The following is a 23,483-nucleotide window of genomic DNA, read 5'->3' as shown; positions in this document are numbered from 1 at the left end:
TTGCCATGGAATGCTTGCTTTTTTTTATCATCTGTGTACTTTTGCTCAAAGAGGGTACACTAGGAAGAAAAAAATAGTCAAGACAGAGTGCACAGAGCATTAGTAAGCACTTGTGCTCATAACTATTTAACCCATGCTTTGCCTCCTCTTTCTCTTTGCAATTTGACAGAAAATATTTTTTTTCTTCAACGTATTGAAATGTGACAAGATTTAGTAGATCATGAAGCAGCAGAAATGCACCATACTGAATAAAAATAGTAGTTACAGTCACTTAAGCGTGCATTGCATATTGGGCATGCTTTGGCTATAAGAATAGCTTTCCCCGCATTGCTTGTTCCATTATTGCTGTGTCTGTTCCCTATCAGAATAAACTATAACTCATCATCATTGGAAATCCAACAGCATATATGTAGTTAAGAGGTTTTCTTTTATGGACTTTGGAGTGGGTATATGTGTCACATACATCTGCAACATCACATTGGCAAGCTACATCATAAAGCAACTGAAGCCGACTAAAATACTGAAATACAGTTAAACCTCGCAATAACAAAATCGGTGAAGAACACGAAAAAGTTCTCTTTCGTGAGAATTTCATTGTTGCAAAATGAGACAGCACAGACAGGTAATTTGTCGCAGAACAAAACCTTACTGTCAAAATTCCGTTAGCCTACATTGGCAAACCTTGCTCGAGGATATAGAATTGCACTGCTGACATTACAACGTGCACCCGCCGCATGCATCGATCAGCAATGGCAGCCCTGCTGTGGAGCAGTATGCTCAGTCAATGGCTTTCAGAGATATGATCATTTTTGCAAGCTTTTGCATAACTCGGCACCAGACGCAGAGCAACAGCACTCCACGCATGCAGCAGCATTTCTCCAGCGCACACTGTCGCCCGTATGCAGCAATGCATCCGGTGCCGAGCACGAAAGTGATTGTATCTTGTATACCTGATGGCAATTGATCAAGATTACGGCCCCTTTGTGCAAATCCACGTCCGGCAACGAATCCGCACATGATGCCTGTTGAGTGGCACCAAAACCAGCATCCTTGAAGCAAGGGATGCATATTCCCGATGATTGCTTAATCACGGCCTGATGCGTGGCACTCTATGCTGCGACTGCCATCCCAGGCGCCATAAACAAACAATTCCACATCGGTGGGAGGTGGATTTCCTTGTTCTTGCTGCATTTTCCCCACCGCAGCAGACATTACGCACTGCACTAGGTGTGCAAAAACCGTCGTAACATGTCGGTAGCAACATGCGCGCTGCTTCAAACGGACACTCAACAAACACTAGGGCGACCATGACGTGTTTCAGTGCACACGATCGCTTCCGGCGCTTGATTGTTTTTGTAAACAAAAATGCCAGCGCCCACACAAGTATAATGTGGTGGTATTTTACGCAATTTTAGTTCAAAGCAATTGCATTTGAGCACATTTTGGAGCCTGCTAGCCTTCCACAAGTAGGTAATATGCAGGGTTAATTTCTGGCAAATTTCATTGATATGGGATTGTAGTACAGCGACATTTATTTGTCTAAGAGGAACAAAATGCATTGAATCGTATAGGCATTCACCGGGGATAGGAAAATATTTCGTTCTTGCAAGAACTTCATTGTTGCAGGATTTCGTTATTGCGTGTTTCGGCTGCATTCTACTGATATACCGTGGTGCTGCCATCTATGAACATGCTACACTAATAAGGAATGCCTTCAGCGTCTAGACACTAAAAAGCAAGGAAAACAGTTATCTGTAATATTGTTCAGACCAGCTGAGCTCATTCGAAATGCAATTCAGAAAAGAAAGCATGTGTCTAATAACTTTTATCAACACCATGCTTACCTGGTGAGGCCTTCCCGACCGAAATCAAGCCCGGTTGGGACCAACTTGACATTTCTCTTCTTCAGGGCATAGTCAATAACCCATTCGTTCTCCTCAGGCTATGTAATAGCAACAAAACAAACAAGAAAAAGAATCTACATTGTTAAATCACCAACGCCTCATTGTTCAATGGAAGACTTTAGAACAAGAAAAAAAAAATTTACATGTTTAAATCACAAACAGCTCATTGTTCAATGGAAGACTTTAGAAAAGTCAGCACCACCTTTGGCACCAAGGGTATTATGGGAACTTTGAACGTCAGTTTCGGTTTTGCAGGCCATATGGCCATGCGCTTCGCAGCTAGATACTGCCGCCGCCGCGGGTTGCCGTGATGAGCTCGATCACCAGCTTGTGAATGAAGTGCTGAAAAAACAGTGTGCTCAGATTGCTCTCTAGGGGTGCATGTGGCAACACAAGCCAGTCTGAGCTCACACCACTCACGCTTCGATGAGCACTAAATGTCTCGTGCTGTCTATGCCGGCCCTATGCACGGAAATGCGTGGTATCAGTAGATGATTCATTTGTTCGCAGGCTCTTCAGGTAGACTTGCCAACGTAACCTCCGTTCTGTGAGGAATGTCTGAGGAGTTATTTGCCACCTAAATGTGCGAATGGCCTGTAAACATGGTTATACGGCTGCTGCAATCAGTAGGGGTTGCACAGCGTTTAGTGTAACGGTGTGCTCTTGCATGCATAAAGGATGAAGAACACACTCGCAGGAACCTTGTAACTGTTGCCATTATACACCAAGGTGTATTTTTCAGCACAAGCTTGGAAATAAGCGCCAGCGACATGCAATGTTTATGTGCAATACGTCGAAGGTCCCCAGCAACTTATCAGAACACTTTGAAAGAGACATTCACAGATATTAATTTTAAAAAACATTTTCGGTATTCTAACTGGCACGAGGCATATTCTAGTACATAACATACACGGTGAACAGCCCCAAGAAAAATTGTTTACGCACCGAATCGCTTTAAGCCGGGTTCCGGCAGGAATGTCTCCGTGCGTACGGACAGTCAAAATGCAACATCATGGTAGTCATAAAGTTTCGTGTTCTGATGGGGCGCCACTGTCTTCTCAGCAGTGTGTCGTGGCTGTGCATTTAGCAAAAGCAGGTCATGACTCAAGAACTTTGTGCATACACCCAGCAGGCAAAAAATGGGTGCCGGAGCACAAGTGCACTTGGCACACTGACTGCACAGAGACGGCTGCAGTTCCAACACGGCACTTTGTGGCCACTTGGCTCGCACTCATCTTTGTTTTGCTGTGCAACCTGTTGTGCTAAGATGGGTGAAGAGTAGCATAGCACCTTGCCTCAAGATTCTTACAATACCTTACCAGCGGCTGCTCGAGGGTGTGTGCCACTCTCTAAAGTCATCCATTGCACAACTCATTTACAAACAGCACCAAAGGAGGTCATTGTGCACCAGAGCAATACAAAAGCACACTGAGACCACTGACCATGACTGAGCATGTGCTGTACACAATGTATCCTGGCTTGTTGTCGCTGCAGTCAGCACAGTCGATAGCAGCAAGAATGAGCTGCTTCTGAAGTTGGGAGCAGCGGAGGATGTCCTTCTCTTCCTGGAACCAGCAAGAAGTAGAAAGGTAAGCTTCAAACGTGCAACACTTGTTTTCAAATGAACTTTTGCAGTGTTTTTATTCCTTTTCTTCATTTGATTTCTTCATTATTAAATTATTATTTTATTTATTTATTCAAAGTCAATATAGTATGCGAGGGTACCGGGCTGGCGTCAGGTGACGTAGGGAACGCAGACTGCATGTGTGTGAGTGTGCTGAGGATTTCCCGAAATAAAGAACGTACATGACAAGTATTTTAATTACACCTCGTGCAAAACTCATCGTAGTCCTGCCTAGACTGTTTGCACTGTATATTTCACACTGGATGATGTGAAGTGCAGTGGTGGCAGCTTCCACTAAATGCTATAGTAAATTAAAATAAAAGGCAAAGAGTTTCTTCCACTTGTTGCACGAAACAAAATCAAACACTACACGGTGATATGTGTGAAGTTCCACCATTTCAAAACATACCATGGTCCTAATTTCAAATACAACAGACTATGGGATATAGCGAAGCTTTCTCACTGTATTATTACGACTCATCGTAATGGGCATCAACTGCAGTATGTAACCATAAATAAACTATCAAAAACATATTTGCAGTTCCATTAAAATCATAGGGAGGTTACAAGTAGGGTAGAAATGTAATGCAGAATGGAGGGGTTCTGCAGTTGGTGACAGTTCTTCAACAACTATCTCAAACTTTTTCTAGCATTGCAGTATGTACATTGCAATAAATTAGCACGGTGTCGAGAAAATGCGAGTTACTGTCATGTCGTGCACAGCACATGGATGCAAGCTTCTGCCCTATGTCGTCTTCAAGCGCAAGACAGTGCCTAAAGGTGAAGAGCTGCCAAAAAATGTGGTAAGATGCCAAGAGAAAGGCTGGATGAACGAGTATCTTGTGCTCGACTGGATAAAGTCCGTCTGGTGTAGGCGGCCCGGCACACTGTTGTCATTCCCATCCATCCTCGTGCTGGACGTATTTCGTTGCCATTTGGCCGACTCAGTGAAGAGGCTGTTGCGTGAATCCGGCACTGAACTTGTCGTTATCCTGGGTGGGATGACGTCTCAGCTGCAGCCTTTAGTTGTTTGTGTGAACAAGCCTTTCAAGGACGTGGTCAAGTGGTGTTACGCAGATCGGATGCGCTCAGGTGAACCTGCAGTGATGCTGACCGGGCGGCTGAAGTGGGCTTCGCCAGCCGCGCTATGCAAGTGGATTGTGGACGCATGGGCCAGCATACCAGAGGACCTTTTGCGTCGCGCATTCAAGAAGTGCGGCATCTCAAATGCGCTTGATGGCACAGAGGATGAGTACCTCTGGAAAGATATGTCTGAGAAAGAACTATCCGAAGAGAGTGCAGCTGAGGAAGACAATGGTTGAAGTGCGGGGTGCAATTTAAAGAAATGTTTTCCTTGCGTTTTCCTAACTTGTATTATACGTGGATAAGACTTCTTTTCCATTCTGCGTCCCAAAAATTTAACCTCTTACAGTAATGTATGCAAATTATACGCGGGTTCTTACAGCATAACCGATCATCGCTATATCTGGACTGCCATAAAAAAAAGAAAAAAAAGGTGCCGAATACACCTTTGTAGGCCCGAAACCAAATTTGCCACTTACAATGAAAAAGTGACGTAGAAAGTAGGCTGTGGAAAAATGAAACATTTATTCATACCTTTAAACAGTGTGTCAAGCATTAGGCGCGCTGGAACAGTCACGAATCTGCACTTGCTTTCGTGGAAGTTTCAGGTCAAACAACGCAGTGTGCATCGCATCCAGTAGCTGCGCGAACACTGGCGGCTATAATTTAGCATGCATGAAATCCATGAAAGATTCTATTGATGGCGGTGCACTTTGCGTGAACATTAGGATCGGTGTCAACGATGGGGCCCCTATCAATCTCGTTGTCACTGCCGCTGCTGTCATCGCCTCCGTCGCACAATGCCGCCGTCTCTCGCGACAACAATCGCCCCATTGGAGATTCTTCGCAGAATGAGGCAGCGCTATTTGCACTCAGAAACTCCTCCATCAAAGCATCACCTATTTATCGGCAGTAGTGACGTGCTCCCACAGTTCGGTATGTCAGCGGGTGCCACTGTACTGGTTTCACACATGAGGGGTTTCGCCCTGGCACACAAAGCCCGCAGTTTCCGTTGATCGGCATGGTCACTGATTCTAGGCTTCATGATCGTGGCACTCGCAGTTTTCAGAATCATCGATATCATCAACTGCGCAAGCTCGTACTCTGATTCTTGCAATATTTGCAGCTTCGTCTCAAGTGATACAACTTTGCACTTTGTCGGCACACCTACCGCTGCTTCCGCGGTGCACTTCCGTGCTCGCTGAGGAAGAGAGGGAGATTCTAGAAAGAAAGTGCAGGCGCAGTTTGCTTCTCTCTTTTTTTTTCTCTTTCTTTTTCTTTCTCTCTAGAGCTCGCCGGTGACATGGACACAAAGCAACTGGTGCTATCTTGTGCCACATTGCGCCAACTTGTGACACATTCTGTGGCTTTTACAATCGGCACGCTGTCAGGACGCGCTGCGTGGTAATGACAGCAGATACAAACTCATGTAGGCAAACTTTTCATCCCATCTCGGTTAAGCGGAATTCAGCAACGCAAATTTCACGATTATTCTGCATGGAAAATGCCACCCAAAAGGCAGAATTTCGATCGTTATATTCGACATGCGGTGAATAGCATATTGTTATATATGGTTTTTTTTCTCATAGCCCTAATGCATAAGTTGATACTCTGAAGTTGACTCATCATTATAAACGATATATCATTATATGTGGTATTTTTATAAGTGGACTGCACTGTACTGAGGAAGTAGTCGGTAAGAGTCCGCCTAGTGGACATGTCCAGTTCGTCCGATGATGAAGTGCTGATTGGCTGTGGTGCCTCGCTGCTGAGGCCACACAGCCCAGCCCAGCCAATGCAGCAGACGAAATGGATATGTCCACTAGGCGGGCTCCTACAGAATAGCTCCCCAGGACCAACATATAACAAGCTTATAATTGTCAAGTTCAAGCAAATATAACATAGCATGTTACCTTATTTGTTTTAACAGCAGGATCCTTGGACACCACACCTGTACCACTGCATGGTGCATCCAGCAGCACTCTGTCAAATCCTTTGGCAACCTACAATCACAGTCAAGCATGAATTAAACATTATCACTTTCTCTCAATGCTTCAATTTAGACAACTTATATAACTATACATGGTAGCTAACAAGCTAAGAACTTTTAGCAACAAGTTATTAGCAGCCAGCCTAGCCATCGTCATCATCATTACCATCACAAGATGGCGACAATGAATGGCGAAAGAACAAGTTCTCGCACAGCATGACGACGACTGCAAGGTGCTGCCTTCAATACGATTACGAAAGCATACTCAAACAATAAGTTATTTTACATAAAAAGGAAGCTGCAACAACACATCTCACATGTTTTTGCTGCTCCAGAGAATTGCATGTGTAGCAGAACGAACTCATGAAGTGGTTAGTCTAGGCACAGGCCATCCCCTCATTTGCAATTGTTGAATCGTTTGATAAACACAGAATATCAAACGCACTACAAATTGTACAAAGAAGGACGTTGTTGTGGTTCTTCATAGACAGTGAAAAAGCACTGCCTGAGAGTGATAACGACGCAGATTAAGTAAATGAATTTCCATTCTGTGAAGATAAAGCTTGCTGTTTCGTGTTGTCTTTTTCTCCCCACGTACGTAGGCGTGCTATGCTTCTTCTTTTTGCTAAAAAAATCGGAAGCGAGTTCAATTTCTACTTTGTTCAGCTCTAATGTCATAGTCACATTCATTTTCTACTTTGAGCTTCAAAAAGTGGGTGTGCCTTTGAATCAGTAACATGTGAGAATCGGGGCAACTACTGCACAATTTTCTTTGCTAAAAAAATTGGGAGAGAGTTCAATTTCGTCTTTGTTTAGGAGCTCTAATGTCATTTTTACGTTAGTTTTCTGCTTTGCACTTTTAAAAAGTGGGTGTGTATTTGATTAAGGGACATGTTAGAATTGGGGCAAATACTGTCATATGAATCAGCAGTGTGTTTTGGTGTTTTCTATGCTTCTTGTTTAATTCAAGCTGCCAGATAATTAGACAAATTTCAGCGGTCCTCTCAGGGTTGAATTAATGGAAGCCCACTGTATATGAGCACTAAGTATAACCTACGTCCCTAATTTACAACACACAGAAAACAAGAAAGTCAGAAAAGTCAGGTGCATAATCCACATAAATAACAGAAAAGCATGACAATTTTTATAAAATGCAGCACAATCATAGTCATACAGCTAAGCGTCAGAATTGTCTTGCCCGTTTAGTCAATACCATTTTCATTGCTGCCTTTTGCAAAAATTCCGTATTTACTCGAATCTAGGCCAGCCCCAATTCTAAGCCAACCCCCGAAAATCTGAAGACAGAAAAACAAACTTACTTCGAATGTAGGCCAAACAAAAAAGTGAGGACAGTGTTCACAAAATGAAAACAGCATTTATTGAAAATGAACCTGCCGAGCTCATTCTACGTCATCATCGCAGCTGCTGTGGTCCGGTAAATGGCATCCCCGTTGTGGAACATGCAAAAAGTACCTCCCTTTGCCCCCTCCAACGACGGACATTTTTCTCATCAGTGCTGAAGTCCCGCATGGCTTGAACATTTGACGATGCCTCTGCGTCTAGCACAACTTTTCGTTTGAAAGCAGCACTACAGTGGCATCGCCTGTTTCGTGCCATTACAACAATGCCACGCCGTTTGCCGATACGACAAAGATAAAAATGACGATGACGCTTGTTTACTTCAGTTGGCTACTGGCATGGCTAGAAGTGGCTGCGATGCTGACTTTTCTAGATGGCACTAGCTATGCACCATATTTATCAATTCCAATTAAAAACTGGAGCATTTTTTAAGATCCTCGAATCTAAGCTGATGCTATAGTTTGGTATATGACTATTTGAAAGCAAATATCGGCCTAGATCTGAATAAATACAGTAGGACAGTGCAGCAGGTCTTAGGTGCATTGACGTGTAGCTGTGCCGAAAGGCAAAATTCATGCATGGTTCACCCCCCCGCCATCAAACTCACTTTGTACTTGAATACATTAGAACCTAGTCGATACATTCCCGTTAAGTACGTTTTCCCCAGGCCAACATTCGCAATCAAGAACACAAAAAGGGACCCAATAGAGTTACGCTTATTTTTTACCGGTTCATAAGCTCCAGAAAACACGATTTTTCGGCACCAACGCTCAGTTCGTTGCCAAACTGCGATTGTGTGATACATTCTCCAGCCACTAGATATCATTTAAACAAGAAAATACACGAGGTGCACGATCGAGAACAGTATGGAGTCAAATCTCGTTACTACAAACCTCAAATTTACAGATATTTTACAGATCCTCGCCCGATTGCCTATATCTTTAATATAAAAATATTTCAAAACTATGAATTTTCAATACAGCGCATATTTCAAAATAATGCACACAGTTTATTTTCCCCTTCATAACCGAGGAACATCAGTATTACGAATTCGGCTAAAAGTAACAGCGCCACAACAGAAAACGCGAGTGCAGTAGCTATCATCATCACCACGTTGAGTGTCAAGTGCTTCCCACCACAAGCATCACCAAGAACTTCATGACAAAGGTTTGGCGATGTTCGCGCTAGATCCCATGATGAATGCAGCTAGCAACGTTGCCACGAAGCGAAAGTAGTTTTTGCTGCAGGACAAATTGGACATATTTCAGGAAATCGACGCAGGGAAAAAGCAAATCGATGTGTGTAGACAGCTTGGCATTGCCACATCGACCGTCGCGACCATTTTGAAAGACCAAGACAAGACTGTCAAGCTTCACTGGGAATCGGAACTCGCTTCTATGAGGAAACGGCTGTGACTGGGAAACTTTCAAAATGTGGAATGGTTCAAAGATGCCACACTGTAAAACATTCCCGTGTCTGGCCCAATGCTCCAAGAAAAAGCCTGCGAATTCGCCTATGCACTTGAAATAACTGAGTTCGACGCCAGTGCGGGTTGGCTTTTTTGTTTCCGCAAAAGGAGAAGAATAACTTGGCAGGTAGAGTCGGGACAGGAGAAGGGTGCTGACAGAGAAGGTGTGGTTTCCTTGCGCAATGATCGTTTTCTAGAGGTGGCTGAATCATACTCTGAAGACAATATTTTCAACACGGATGAGACCGCACGTTTTTATCAGTGCCTGCCAGACCGGACGATGCACATCAAAGGGCAGCAGTGCAAAGGAGGGAAGAAGTCGTAGCTTCGCATGACAGTCCTGCTCTGCTGCAATGCAACAGAGCATGATGAAAATTAAACCGCTCGTCATCGGCAAGTACACGAAGCCTCACTGCATAAAAAACGTCATGTCATTATCGTACAACTACCGTGCCAACAAACGAGCCTGGATGACCAGAGAACTCTTCTTCGAGTGGCTCAACAAACTCGACGACCAAATGAGGAGGGATGACCAAAGAATTCCACTGGTTGTCGACAAGTGCTCTGCTCACATTGTGAATGTTCACTCGACGCACTTTCGCTTGGAGTTTCTGCCGCCAGACAACACGTCCTTGCAGCAACCCCTAGACCAGGGCATTATAAAGAGTGTGAAAGAAACAATTTTGTAAGCGCCTTGTGCAGGGGTTATTATCAACCTCCGCCTAAAGCAGCCGACTGCAATCAATATTCGTCAGGCAGCGGAAATGCTCACAGGAGCTTGGTGGAACTTGAAGGCGTCCACCATTAGCAACTGCTGGCAAAAAGCAGGGCTTGTCAAAGCACCTGTGCAGCTTGAAGATGACCTGGAGGCGACCGACAACAACAACTCGGGAGACCTGTGGACCGAGGTTGCGAAACTGCTGCCCGCCGTCTCTTCCATTGACAATTACGTGGAGATAGACAGCACAGCACTAACGGCGGCGGACCTGACAACTGAAGCGATTGTTAACTGCGTTCGCAGCACATCCAGTGACAATGACGACCCAAAGGAGGACGAGTGTGAGTCACCGAATGCAGAAGACGAGATCATGTCGAGCATTGATCTTCTAGTGCACATGAACAAAGTCCACACTTTCATCGCTAGGTGCAATGACATACCCGATGATGTGTTGCACAAAGTGCAAGATGTAGATGCATTCTTAATTGGTCACGCGTGCTGCAAGCGCCACGAGAAAATCATTGATTTTTTCAAATAAAGCAGCTTTCAACTGAGTGAAACATTTTTAATTGAGTACGCTTGTCTGCACACGCATATACTGACAAGGTAAGTCATTTTCATTTCTAGGTTTGTCCACTGGCTTATAACCAGAAGTTTTTCATTGCAACGATATTTCAAAATAACGAACAACCTTCAACGATCCCGCATGATTCGTTATATCAATATTTGACTATATAGGTGCCTGCCGCGGCAGCTTCACCGCAATACTCGCCTGCCCATCTCGCATAAAGATGCCGAGACGCACTCAGTTTCTTATTTCAGTACCAGCAAATCTTCTCCGGGGTTGTCGCACATGGCATCCACAGCTATCACCCCCAATTCTACTGCTATAAGCATCTTCGCCTATCTGTTTCATAGCGCATGGTGCCATTGGAAGCGTAGCGCTCACTCTTAATAGGCGATAACCAAAACTCGCCGCCATTCCCTACTGCAGACTGTGACCGTATACATTTTCTGGCTGCTAGATTCCATGTGAACAAGAAAAGGTGCGAGGCGTGCCTGATCGAAAACAGTATATTATAGCCGGGCGTCTTACATGAAAACAATGGCGCACACATTTTCTTATTTCGGTGCCAGCAAATCTCTGTCCGGGTCATCACACGCCGCATCTACAGGTGTCGCCGCCAAACCTACTGCGATAAGCATCTTCGCATATCTGTTTTACAGCGCGTGGTGCGTAGTGCCATTGGTGGCATACTGCACACCTTTAGTATCCAAATGCAACGCAGTTCCCTGCTGCAGGCAGCGTGATGTGAGCATCACGTTTTGCTTCGGCGGCATCCGGCATCGCCCACCTGTTCAATTTCATATCAGTTTGCCGTCGCCCTCTTAACACACCACGCAATAGGAAAACAACAGAACGTGTCAACAGAACCACCAGCTCGACGCACATCGGCGCCTCGTGCCGCGACGCTTCGCATTACGCAAGACATCAACAATAGCTGAATCTGTCAAATTTTTTAGTTACCTCAGATCGAACGTTTTTCCGGTTAGTACGTTTTTTCTTGCAGATTTTTTAGAACATATGAACTAGGTTCTACTATATCTTGTATTTCTGGTGTGGTTATCATAAGCAAACATACAGTAGAGCACCCCAATGTTACCACTGCAATAAATAAATACTTCCATACCTCAGGGAACTTGCGACCGTCGTAAGAGCAGACAACAGTGTTGTTCACGCCCAGCCGGTGCAGGTTGCCAACAATAGCCTTGCATCGTTCCCTGTGCAGCTCATTGGCAAACAGGACACCTGTGTTCTTCATAATAGCAGCTGAAATGATGGCAGAAATCTTCTTACAGCCTTTTATTGTTTTTAATCTAAGCATAAAATGCCCAGTACTCTCAAGAGAAAGTCTACGCGAGCACTCTAAAGAATGAGCATAGACATGCTGTGTTTGTCCAGTGCACATGATTCATCTTAACTCCCATCGTTCTCTTTCTCTCTTCCTTCTCATGCGCAGCATAGCCTGGACTAGTCTAGTTAACGTCCCTGCCTATCCTTCCAACTCCCTCTTTTAGGGTAGGGCTCTGTCTATTTCCCTTGTTCAAATATATACAGGAAACATATATATGATACCATCAAGAAGCTTACAGACTGTTTTAATTTAACCGAAATTTGCTGAACTAAAAAGAGAAAGTTGCACTTTGCCAACTGTCAGAAGCAGAGTTTTGATATGGGGCCTCAAAATTTTCACTATTGTATTGCTGAAAATTAGTAAAGAAATGATAAAACTTGACAGGTTGGCTCCCAACAAATGCCGACTTCAGACAGACAGCGATGCACTGATCGTTCACACAGAGCTGCAAATTCTCTGTTGAATTGATACCATGTGAACCGATACCACAAATCTTATTGCACTTATCTACAGTGGAATCTCAGTGATACAAATTCGGCTGATATGAATTTCGTTGTGATGCGAATTATCGAAATTCCCTGGACAAAGTGCATAGTGTATAAGGTAAAAAAATTCAGATGATCCATACACATTTATCAATCCGGTGCAGGTGATATGAACATGCAAGCAGCGAGCGGCCGACGGCGGCGTGGGCAGGAGGCCAGATGGGTCAGGATTTTCATTGCGGCCGTGGATGTGCATGAGCTCAAAAGCAATCAGTCCTCCCATACCGACGGTATTCCTCCTCTTGCCATGTTTACAGTAGCAGCGGGCGAGGTGCTGCTCTGAACGAACAGAACATTTCACCCCTTCTACGCTGGTTCGTTCTCCTTGACCCCTCCCACCTTTTATTTCCCATATAAAGTCCAACGGCGATAAAATCATTGAACGCCCTATGCTGTATGTACGAGTGAAAGCGTGCGAGCGTGAGCTGAAGAACGCGGCTCATTCTCGCATGCACCAGCGAGGAAGGCCAAGCAGAAGCATGCTCTTTCCTGTCGCACACGAGGCACAGGGCAACGGCGTGGGAGGAGGTGTGTTCTTCTGCTTACGGCGCGGCCATGCGGGCACCATATCTTGAAAGTGATCTGCAACACGGCCCAAGTACGCGCCCACGCGGGCCTCATCTTCAAAGTGATCTGTGATGTTTGCAGAGTGCGTGTAATGCCGGTAGCTTCTTATGTGCTGCACTTTCGAGTTTCGTTCACTTCGAAGGGACAGATGCACGAAGGTCAATTCACTCGATGCTGGTGCCGCAATTCCTCACTTCACCATTCTGACAGCTAGTTTCCGCGTTCGTCGAGCGAGATGTGTTCATGTTTACCTGTACGCGTGTGACACTGTGCTTGTTAATTTAGTTAAGTAAGCGAATGTTTACAAGTTTATATGGCCAATAAAACTACTATCCTTACTTCGTATGGCTATCTACTTATTTGGTATTGTAATCGGTGGTTTGCTTTTTGGGCGAAACTGAGACTATTCTCGTTTTTTGGTGATACAAATTTTTCGGGTGATAAGAATATTTTTGCTGCCCATTGAGATTTGTATCAGCGAGATTCCACTGTACTGCCCTCACTGCTTTGCAATTTCGAGGAACTGCCGATCATGTTTTACACGGAACACTCTGAGGCAAGGGCAATGCTTGCACCCACCTATGTGGCTAGTCTTCCCTCCAGGGGCAGCACACATGTCCAGGATTCGCTCGTTCTCTTGAGGGGCAAGTGCCATGACAGGCAGCATGGAGGCTGCACCCTGCAGGACGTAGTGGCCTGCCAAGTACTCGGGAGTGGCACCTGGTAAGAAAGCGTGGCAATTCATTCAACAACTCCTTCTTAAACGGAGCATATAAATACCATGGTGTTGTTTTTACATGTACAATACCATGGTCCGAGTATGTAAATATAATAACTTGCAAAGCATTTTAAGAACTTGAATACGTAAAGCGCATGCTCATCAATCAATGCTTGAATACACCACTATTGTTTGGTGCCCATTCAAAGAGTGGGATGTTAATAAAACTGAAACCACGCAAAAAAAATCTGTGCGCTTCATATGCCACAGATATGACCGATACGTCCCCTTCTTCCTTCCTTGAACTTGTCACCACTCTCGGCGAGTCATGATTTAGGCTCTCCTATAATTCTTGCATAATATGGTTAATTCAAGAAATACATTTGAAGTTAAGTTAGATGGCTTCAGAAATACTTTGCAACAAAAACTACTTCAACGCGTTAAGCAGAAGCGGAGTTATTGGCAATCAAGCATCCTGTGTGTTGTACTTCCGCTCCTTCTTCAATGACTTGCACTGTGAAGGCTACGGCGTAGTGGGGCATGCCCACTACGCCTACTGAACGTCACCATGGCGCGCAGTTGAAATTTTGACTTTCGATGTTTATGTAGACGCCACTACTTTCGATTTTGGCACCAATGACGCGCCAAATGCAGTTGTCCTCAGCAAGCCACAGTGCGCTCAGCCAGCGAACTTGTTGCGGCCCCCCATGGGCACCGCAGTATCCACTCTACATAGCAGACTGCAGCTACATGCAACTGTAGTGTGTATTCACAGCATTCACTTTGTGCATAACAGGGCTTGAGCGCCCGCTTGTGTTCATATGCTCCAGTCTGGCCGTGCTATGTGGTGTGTACCAGCTTTGTCCTGCACCAGCTTGACTGACGGATAGTAGCCACATCCAACTTGCGCATTTTAAAGCACTATCAATAGCTCAATACAAGGCGAAGTCTGCCAAAGCATGTAACCAGAAGCAGCCAGGAGTGAGCGCGCGCTGGCAAGTGTGCTTGCAGGCTGACCTTAAGTTTTGCGTGGCTCTAAGCTAATTGAGTGTTCAAAACCAGTTTAAATTAGCGAGACCTGATGGCTACTATGCTGATAAGCAGGGTCGCCAAAGTTCGATTCCGAAGCAGACAACCGCAGCCGAGCGTGAGCAGACGACAGTCGGATTTTTCCGGAAGTAAGTAATTATCGTAATTTAAAAGCAGATTTTCGCTTACTTCAGCCTGTTTATTAAACTTCATCAATAAATACACACAGCAACAGCAGGAAGAAGTGCACTGATCCAAACACCCTTCTTGATTGATGTCAGCTATTCAGCGATAGCAGCCGCGTATGGGAATCTGCTATATTATGAAATGAAACATCCAGAAAAACTGAGGAGCAGGCTTCTATCGAAAAGAGAGCGTTTGAGAAAAAGGTAATTTTGCACTTCGCTTGCGAGCTCCATGCACCGCGCACAAGTGCAAAATTTGAGATGTTCACAGCAGCGTATTCTATCTGCGGACTGTATATTGTTTATCAAGCCTGAAGGTTCTGGACCCTTTGAATATTCCCTAAGAAAGCTTCCACCGCAAGTTATCATGACTGTAACCTGAAACTTTTCTAGCCACGCATTAATACATTTAAATACAGCTTTTATCCCAGAAAAGTTAGTGACTTTTAGAATTTTTTATTTGGCAGAGTGTGTTCTCTATTTTATTTCTGTACTTCATACCACTAGGTCATGTTCCAATATCTGATATGTTCAAAAATTTTTTTACTTTTCTTGTTTGTATCATGTTCTTTCATGAGCAAACAAACATGTATTCAAGCCTCCCCTTACATCGTGCCCTCGAGCCTTTAAGAAGCAAATGAAAAGAACAGAAAGGAAGCTTCTGAGCTCATACAACATTCGAGAAAAATAATACAGTGAATGGTATGGAATGAGAAATGCAGACACGTGAACCTTTCAACATAAGAAATAGTAATCACAGCAAAGAAATATGTAATAAAATTTGGGGAAATATACTACATATAGTCATATTACTCCAGATGGTGAATGTTTATTAAAGAATCAGTAGGGGCACTGTGAACAGATACACTTTGCTCTGGAGTCGCAGCTAGAATATATGTGCACAGACAAACAGAAATATTTATAAAGTTTATTTATTAAATATTCATGCAACAACTGCCGAAATTTTAGTTGCCCTTAAACATTGCTTCTATGAGTGGGACAAGCTTACAGCAAGTAGGTCTGAATAATCAAATGGGTCTGAAAAATCAAACCCTGAATAACTGGTCAGCGACTGTATTTGTATTCTTTTAAAATCACTTCCCTTTTTAAGAGGAAGCTTTAGCTCAAGCCCAACTCTGACACAGCCTATTCAAATGCACGTGAAACGCAAAAACGCTTTTCTGAGATATCCCTTAACATTAATGAAATTTGTTGCATTTGAGATAGAAAGTTAAATTCTAGTGACTGTTGGAAGTGGATTTTCGATTTAGGGCCTGAATTTTGCTGAAAGAATTTTCAAAAGCTCGAACGTTTGAAAAAATAGAAGCATGAAGTTTAAAAGTTAGTAGCTCTCCATCAAGAACAGATATCACAGTTCTGTAAATGGCATCCATTAGATCGTTCAAAGTGGACAAATTCAATGTGTCAATTTATATATTACGTGGATTTGTTATATTGTGTACAAGGGTTTTGTACAAGCTGTATTTGTACATTACTAAATTTTTTTATATTCATGTGTAACGTATCAATTTTGTCCGCTTTAGATGTACTATTAGATACAATTCACAGAACTGTGATATCATTTTTCATGGCCAAGTTATAGAGTTGTAAACATGACAGTATTGCTTTCTGAAAATTTGCTATTCTTACCAATTTTTAGTAAGAATTTGATGACCTCAATCAAAAATTCGAAATGAACAGCCACTAGATTATAAGTTTTTCTTTTAAATGCAACAAACCTCGTCAAAGTAGGTGCAGTGGTTGCCAACAAAAACGAATTCTCCTTTCACATGTATTTAGATAGGTGCACCCGAGCTAAAGCTTCCTCTTAAATCAGAAAACAAGACACAAATGAAAATTTTTTATTTTATTAGTGCCAATATGACAACTGTAAACAAGATCTAAAGAACTGGCATCTTATGACAAAATGGTAAAAGTTGGCAGGCGTAGCAATACAGGTGGTGCTAGCCTCTCCGTTATGCTCCGTATTCCGCCACCGCCCCAACGCAGTCACTTGGGAATAGATTATTAATTGCAGTTTCTCTCAAGTTATACTAAAGGGAGTGAAGTGGTTGAAACAATTCTTGGCACATGACATATAGCACCAATGGCAACTAAGTGCATACAGAAATTGCACTGACATAATTTTGCACATGCCCCCATCGATCATGAAAACTCTCAGTTCTGACCATTTAACCAGCAGTTATGCTGGTTTTTCAGTTTCCAAAGCTGCTTGAAGGAAGTTATGGGCACATGACACAGTAAACAAGGCATGCTAGATGAAAGTGAAGAGTTAAGTCACTGTTTTACAAACTGTTGGTCGTGCGTGACCTCCAATAAATTCAATGGAGGCCTTTAACACTTTCCTTGTCTGTGCCTATTCCCATCATAGACCGCTATGATTGCAAATTCATATTTTGCCGTTTTCCAAATGCCTTTGGAGAGCTAGCACCGTCGAGTGGGTTAGTTAGGAGCTATTTATTCAGTTTTGCTTTTCCGTTTTCATTATCTGCCACGCGCAGATTTTTAAGGTGCCTTCGAAGAAGGGGCATGGTCAATGTGATGAGTGCTCATAGTTTCCAAGATGGAGTCGGTGTCATGCAGCGCTCATCCACGGAAACATCATATTACCACTGATTCTGATACACCTATGCATGAGTTCTTGAATTTTGGAAGCAGCACTGACATGGAAGACAACTTCAGTTCATCAAATTTCAGCATGGAGTTTCACTTTCTTCTCTCAAGCCTTTCAGAGATTTTTGTCCCATCAACACACTTCTCAGTTTTGGGACACTAATATCTAGCTTATCTGGTTTACCCTGAATATAGTTTGGTTTGCAATATGTTTTTAATTGCAGGAGAGCAGAGGTTGGAAGGCACTGGGTTAAGCAAGTTCAGTTAAATCTCAATACTATAATGAAGTGCTTAAACTCAGCAATTTGCTTAGTTATATTGAAATTTTGTTACATTGAAATTTGATCCTTTATGCAAATAAGCAGAGCCGCCGATGGATTTTTCTTACACAGAAGGAGCTACAAAATTTTCTGAATTATCGGGCAAGTGGAAAGAGCAAATTTGAATTGGAAAAAAAGATATGTTGTTGTATTTCAGAGTCGGCAATGAAAGATACGGTTTCATGCCCTGTCGACAATATCTTCACATTGGCGGTACGAAGCATGGCCAGCCACACTGTCGCGTCCACTTTGCCCCGATGGCTGATAGTGTCACCCACAGTAGCAAGATGCTATCACAAAAACCACTGGAGCGAATGTTTCATCTGCCTCTCACTTCAATGAGTCTTCAAAACTTTATACAACCTCCAACACTAAGTGTGTGGGAGGACAGTGCACGATGCCATCTCAGCTCACCCAGTCTTTGCACATGCGGCAGATTACCTCTAAAGCAGGGCGTAGGGCGGCGTATGCGCTCAGCCACGTTGAGAACCATGCATGCAAAGGTTGCACTAGGCAAGGAAATGCGTGCCAACCTGCCCCCGACTCCCCCACTCCCTCCTCCCCATCCTCACTTGACCACTTTACCACAAGCTCGCTCCCCTTCCTCCACTTTCCCTTTTCTCGGGCGGGAATACACATACACATCAAGTCACCATCCTTCTCGGCTCATGCTTCCACGCTTTCACTCGTACCTAAAGCACACATTGCGCACGGTGTGATGTGATCCTATTGCACTTGGGCTTCATACGGAACATGTTCCAATCGGTGGTCACTCTGTTTGTGCATTCACAAGCAGCCGCATGTAATTCAACCATTTGACCATCTGCATCCGCGGAAGTTTCTATTTATGTTCGAGCACCTCTATAACGAATGCCTCTACAATGAAATGACCTGTATAAAGAAAGAATAATTCTGTCCTGGTTCTATTGTGAGCTGTACGGTACATGACCTTTACAATGAAGTCACCTGTACAACGAAGGGTTTCGGAGGCCCCAAGCACTTAGTTATAAAGGCATTCGACTGCACTGTCTCAGTATCTCTCTGTGGCAGCAGTGAAATTTCATTATATCAAAATCCTGTATAAACAGACTTCGTTATATTGAAGTTTGAAATACATGGTTCCATGGACAACAAGTTATAAAATGTCAAACACTTCTGACATATTGAAAATCTAGTTATACTAAAGTTTATTATATCAAGGCTTAATTGTACTTCAAGACATGTCGTGTGTATGATGACTGGTTCCAACAAATGCCATGAAATGCTGCTCAAGAACCTGTAAGAAGAGGGGAAGAAATGCCATACCCACTGGGACCTGTGAGTTGTAGACAATGAGTCCAACCTTGGACCACTTTCCAATGGGATCCAAGTTGACACCACGATTGATAAGAGCCTGCAAAATGCAAAAATTCATTTCTATATGCTCTAGCCCCACAACATGAAACATGGCAACCAAGCGACTTTCTGTGACCCCATTATCACTGTGCCAGCCCCCAACAAAGCAATCTAGCCTCTCTGTGTAAGCATTTCTAAGTAAGTTTTGTATTTTTAACAGGTAAAATGTTCTCTCTACTTGTCTGCAGAGATTGGCTTTACCAATACCCATCCTTCCCGCTCCTACTAATACAACACATATGATATTTTCATTTACGGTGACACAGTCTATTTCAAGCACTCATAATGCTTAAACAAGGCTGTTCCTTCAGCAAATCACATTACCTGAGCCAAATCACGCCGTCTTGTTTTCAATGAGTTGGAACGGATTGTCACAGGCCGGTTGACTTCATTGGCCTCCAAAAATTCTATCAGCTACAGGGAAAAAAGTTGGAAACATTAAAGAAACAGCTTGTTAATGAATATAACAATCACAATACACATAGAAAGTACGAGCCTCTCAACATGGATCTGCAGTGCCTGAAATTACTTCATCTTTCCACTCTGATATTTGGACTATCATGTATTTGGAGGTCAGCGAGCGGGCGAAGCGGCTCTGCACAGTGCGGTATAAAGCGTGTGGAAAAATTCACAAGCCCCAGGAATTGGCGTAACTGGCGTAGTGTTGTAGGTTGGGGGTAATCCTGGATGGTCTTGACGTGGGAAGGGAGAGGGCGTATACCCTCGGATGATATGTGATGGCCAAAAAACTCGAGCTCATATGCACCAAAAACACACTTGGAGGAGTTCACAACCAGGCCGTACTGCTGTAGATGTTGGAAAAAAGCACATAGGTGGTGCTCATGATCTTCAGGCGTAGGGCTGGCGATGAGGACATACTCAAGGTACGCTAACACAGTAGGAAGGCCCCGCGTGACCTCAGCGAAGAACCGCTGGAAGGTTTGAGCCGAATTGCGGAGTTCAAAAGGTATCCGCATGTACTCAAATAAACCAAAGGGCGTCGTGATGGCGGTCTTGGGTATGTTGGCGGGCTCGATGGGAATTTGGTGGTACGCCTTAACTAGGTCCAGTTTGCTAAAAATGATGCAGCAGTCGTGGCACGATGTAAAGTATTGGATACGAGGCAGCAGATAGCTGGCGTGGACAGTCTTGGCGTTTAACGCTTGATAGTCTCCACGACGACACCAGTCACTGGGATCGTGCTTGGGCACTAAATGCAGTGAAGAAGCCTATGCACTGGACAACAGGCATATAATGCCAAGCTGCAGCATGTGGTCAAACTCCCGTTTGGCGATAGCTGGATGGTCCCCAAACAAGCGGCGTGGTAGAGTAGCTGCTGGTGGACCACAGGTGACGATCTGGTGTGTCACCGTATGTTTAGGCGGCTGAGTGAGGTTGGTTGGCTTTGTTAAATCCAGAAAATCCGCCAGGAATTTTTTGGATGGAGAGGAAGGTATCAGCGTGCGGATGCCCATTGCCCATGGGAGGAAGGTCGAACAGGACTCCAGAGATGGAGAGATGAGTCAGACCGTGTGTGAGGCGACGACGCCGCACATTGACGTCCAAGTCAAGATGAGAGGAAGTCGAGTCGATGATCGGGTGAACCATGTCTGCGATGATGAAGACCCATCGAAAAGTGCGGCGAAGGCCGAAGTCAAGGGTGAGAGATTGGAGTCCGTACGTTGCTATAGACGAGGCATTGGCAGCGTGAAGCAACTGCCCTGATGACCTGGTATGATCAGCCTTAGTCAAAGGAACCACGCTAATTTCCGCACACGTGTCTATAAGGAACCGGGCACCGGAGAACTTGTCGGTTACCATAAAAATGCGGCTAGGACGACAAGTGAGAACACATGCTGCCGTCAGTGATTTTGGCAGGCGTTTCCCAGCCACGAACAGGGAGGTGTGCACTTCGTGTCTTGGTGTTGGAAACGCCGGTAGCACCAGCAGAGAAGCAGAGGGCTGGGACTCTGAGCCTGACGTGTGCACGGAAGAATGCGATGACAGAGACGAGGTGAATGGTTCTCCTGTGGGGGACTCCAGAGTACGGCGATTGAGGCGGCGAGCTCAGCGATGCGGGCTTCAAGGCACGAAATCACCGGGTCTGTAGGTGGTAAGACAGCAGTAACGGTCAGGGAGGTCACCTCATGAACCTGTTCGGCGAGCTCCGCAAGGCAGTCAAGGGTGACATCGCCGGCCACCACGAGGACGAGGTGGATGAGCTGGGAAATGTGTTGGAGAAAAAGCTCTCGAAGCAACACCGAGTGGGTGAGGACGTCGCGCTCCCCGAGAAGCTGTCACATTCGGCGCAGCAGTTGGGAGGGGCGCCGGTCGCCAAGGTCCTCCTCGGTAAGGAGCTGCTGGAGGCGGGTGCTGATACGGTGTAGTGACTGTTGGGCTGGACAGAATGCCCCGAGAGTTCACTAGCAACATCAGGAAGAAGGACTGAGGCGACATGGTAGTAGCACGTAGTTTCTTAGGTGATGCGGTAGAGGCAGAATTGCGCCTCGATCTGGTGAAACCAAACTCGGGTTCTGGGGCCAGAAGGGTGGGAGGAGAAGCTGCAGCGACGAGACGTCCTGTGGACGAGAGTCCTGTGGACGCGAGTCCTGTTGCATGGAGGGTTCAGCCGGATCACTCATTGTGTTCGTCCTAGGCCACCACTTGTAGGCTTATGCCTCAGGAGCAAGAGAAAGACAGCTGACCCTAATCAAAACCGGAAAAGAACTACAAGCCATGACGTCTAGTGCCACGACCAGGTGTCTTTATTTTCTTCTCATGCGGGCGTGCGCTATCCAGGTTCTAGGTGCCGCCCAAGAGAGGGCGCTGCAATCTGAATTAGATTATCTTCTACATGTATTTGCTCTCCATATTATAGCACTATCTTACAATCTCTCAATGTTGCATTTCTCTTTTTTCGTTCCATCACTTGTTACGCAGTTGCCAGCTTCCTTTCAAGCTTCTTTACTATCCATGTGCCCTGTCGGCTAGTAATGGCATTGACTATAAAGACTAATTACATTGTTCAGGAATTTGTTTTAGACCTGTGGCAATCTTGCGATGAACTTGTGACGACATGGCATGAACACCGTGACACCAATATACCCTTTCACAAACATCGGTGTCCGATTTTGGTTGTGTTAGGTGCATACTTTGAATCACAACCATTGTCCTGCACCAGTTTTGGGCAGGGACAATTGACAGTGGCTATTACAAGCTTACAGCAGGGTGACGTCAAATGTCCTACACCAGTTTTGGCCAGGGACAATTGACAGTGCTTATAACAGGCTTACAATAGGGTGACATAAAATGTACACTTAGAGAAGTACCAGCTAATACCACAATAGCTTTACCAGACAAGAGAGAGTTGAACCATTAAGAAGTTTGTGTAATATGTTACTAGCATTTAATGCTTGATGTGAAATCATCTGTCTCAAGCCAATCCGTTACACCACACCATTCAGTGATGTTATGAGAATGAGCATTCAGTAAAAATAGCACAATGCATTCTACAAACTACCCTGAATTACAAATCTCAACTCTAATAGTTCTCACACACTACTTCCACTCCTCGATGGTCCTATTACTCCTCGAGCTGTTGTAGGTAGGGCACGATAAAACCAAGACAGAAGGCACAGACATGCGTAGCACTACTTGTGTTTATCTCACAGACTTTATTTGTTGTACTCTATTTATACCACATCATGCAGCACCAATTAGCCCAAACTGCTACACTTTTTGAACTATTACTCCTGTTTTTACTAAATGGAAACTGGTATCAGATTAACGCCCATCCACTCACCTCGGCAGGTGAAAAAAGGTCCATAAATTTCTGCATCAAATACTCATTATAGCTGTAGTACTCGCACAAATCTCGCTTCAGAATGTCTAGGTATTCAGACCGGGACCTGCGCACAAAACAGTCACAGAACTTGAGGGGAAACTTTTTCACTCCACAGAAGCAAGCACACACAAGGAAATGGTAGCATTAACATTGCCTTTGTGCGTTTTCAACACTAACATTTCTC

General features: G+C 44.4%; 1 protein-coding gene across 1 annotated transcript in view; it reads right to left on the bottom strand.

The window, feature by feature from the left end:
* The window catches only part of LOC142575343 (uncharacterized), a 33,464-nt gene that overhangs the window by 5,425 nt on the left and 4,556 nt on the right, over window positions 1-23,483 (bottom strand). The window contains exons 9-16 of the mRNA XM_075684615.1: window positions 23,258-23,363; window positions 19,780-19,869; window positions 19,366-19,453; window positions 13,754-13,894; window positions 11,838-11,977; window positions 6,525-6,614; window positions 3,347-3,469; window positions 1,845-1,942 (exon numbers count right to left, since the gene is read on the bottom strand). Of these exons, the coding sequence (XP_075540730.1) occupies window positions 1,845-1,942; window positions 3,347-3,469; window positions 6,525-6,614; window positions 11,838-11,977; window positions 13,754-13,894; window positions 19,366-19,453; window positions 19,780-19,869; window positions 23,258-23,363 (876 nt within the window). The remainder of the gene's footprint in view (window positions 1-1,844; window positions 1,943-3,346; window positions 3,470-6,524; window positions 6,615-11,837; window positions 11,978-13,753; window positions 13,895-19,365; window positions 19,454-19,779; window positions 19,870-23,257; window positions 23,364-23,483) is intronic.

This window comes from Dermacentor variabilis, chromosome 3 (genome assembly GCF_050947875.1).
Source record: "Dermacentor variabilis isolate Ectoservices chromosome 3, ASM5094787v1, whole genome shotgun sequence".
Classification (NCBI taxonomy): domain Eukaryota; kingdom Metazoa; phylum Arthropoda; class Arachnida; order Ixodida; family Ixodidae; genus Dermacentor; species Dermacentor variabilis.
The sequence above is the reverse complement of the archived record's forward strand: the minus strand, read 5'-3'. Positions and strand labels throughout refer to the sequence as shown.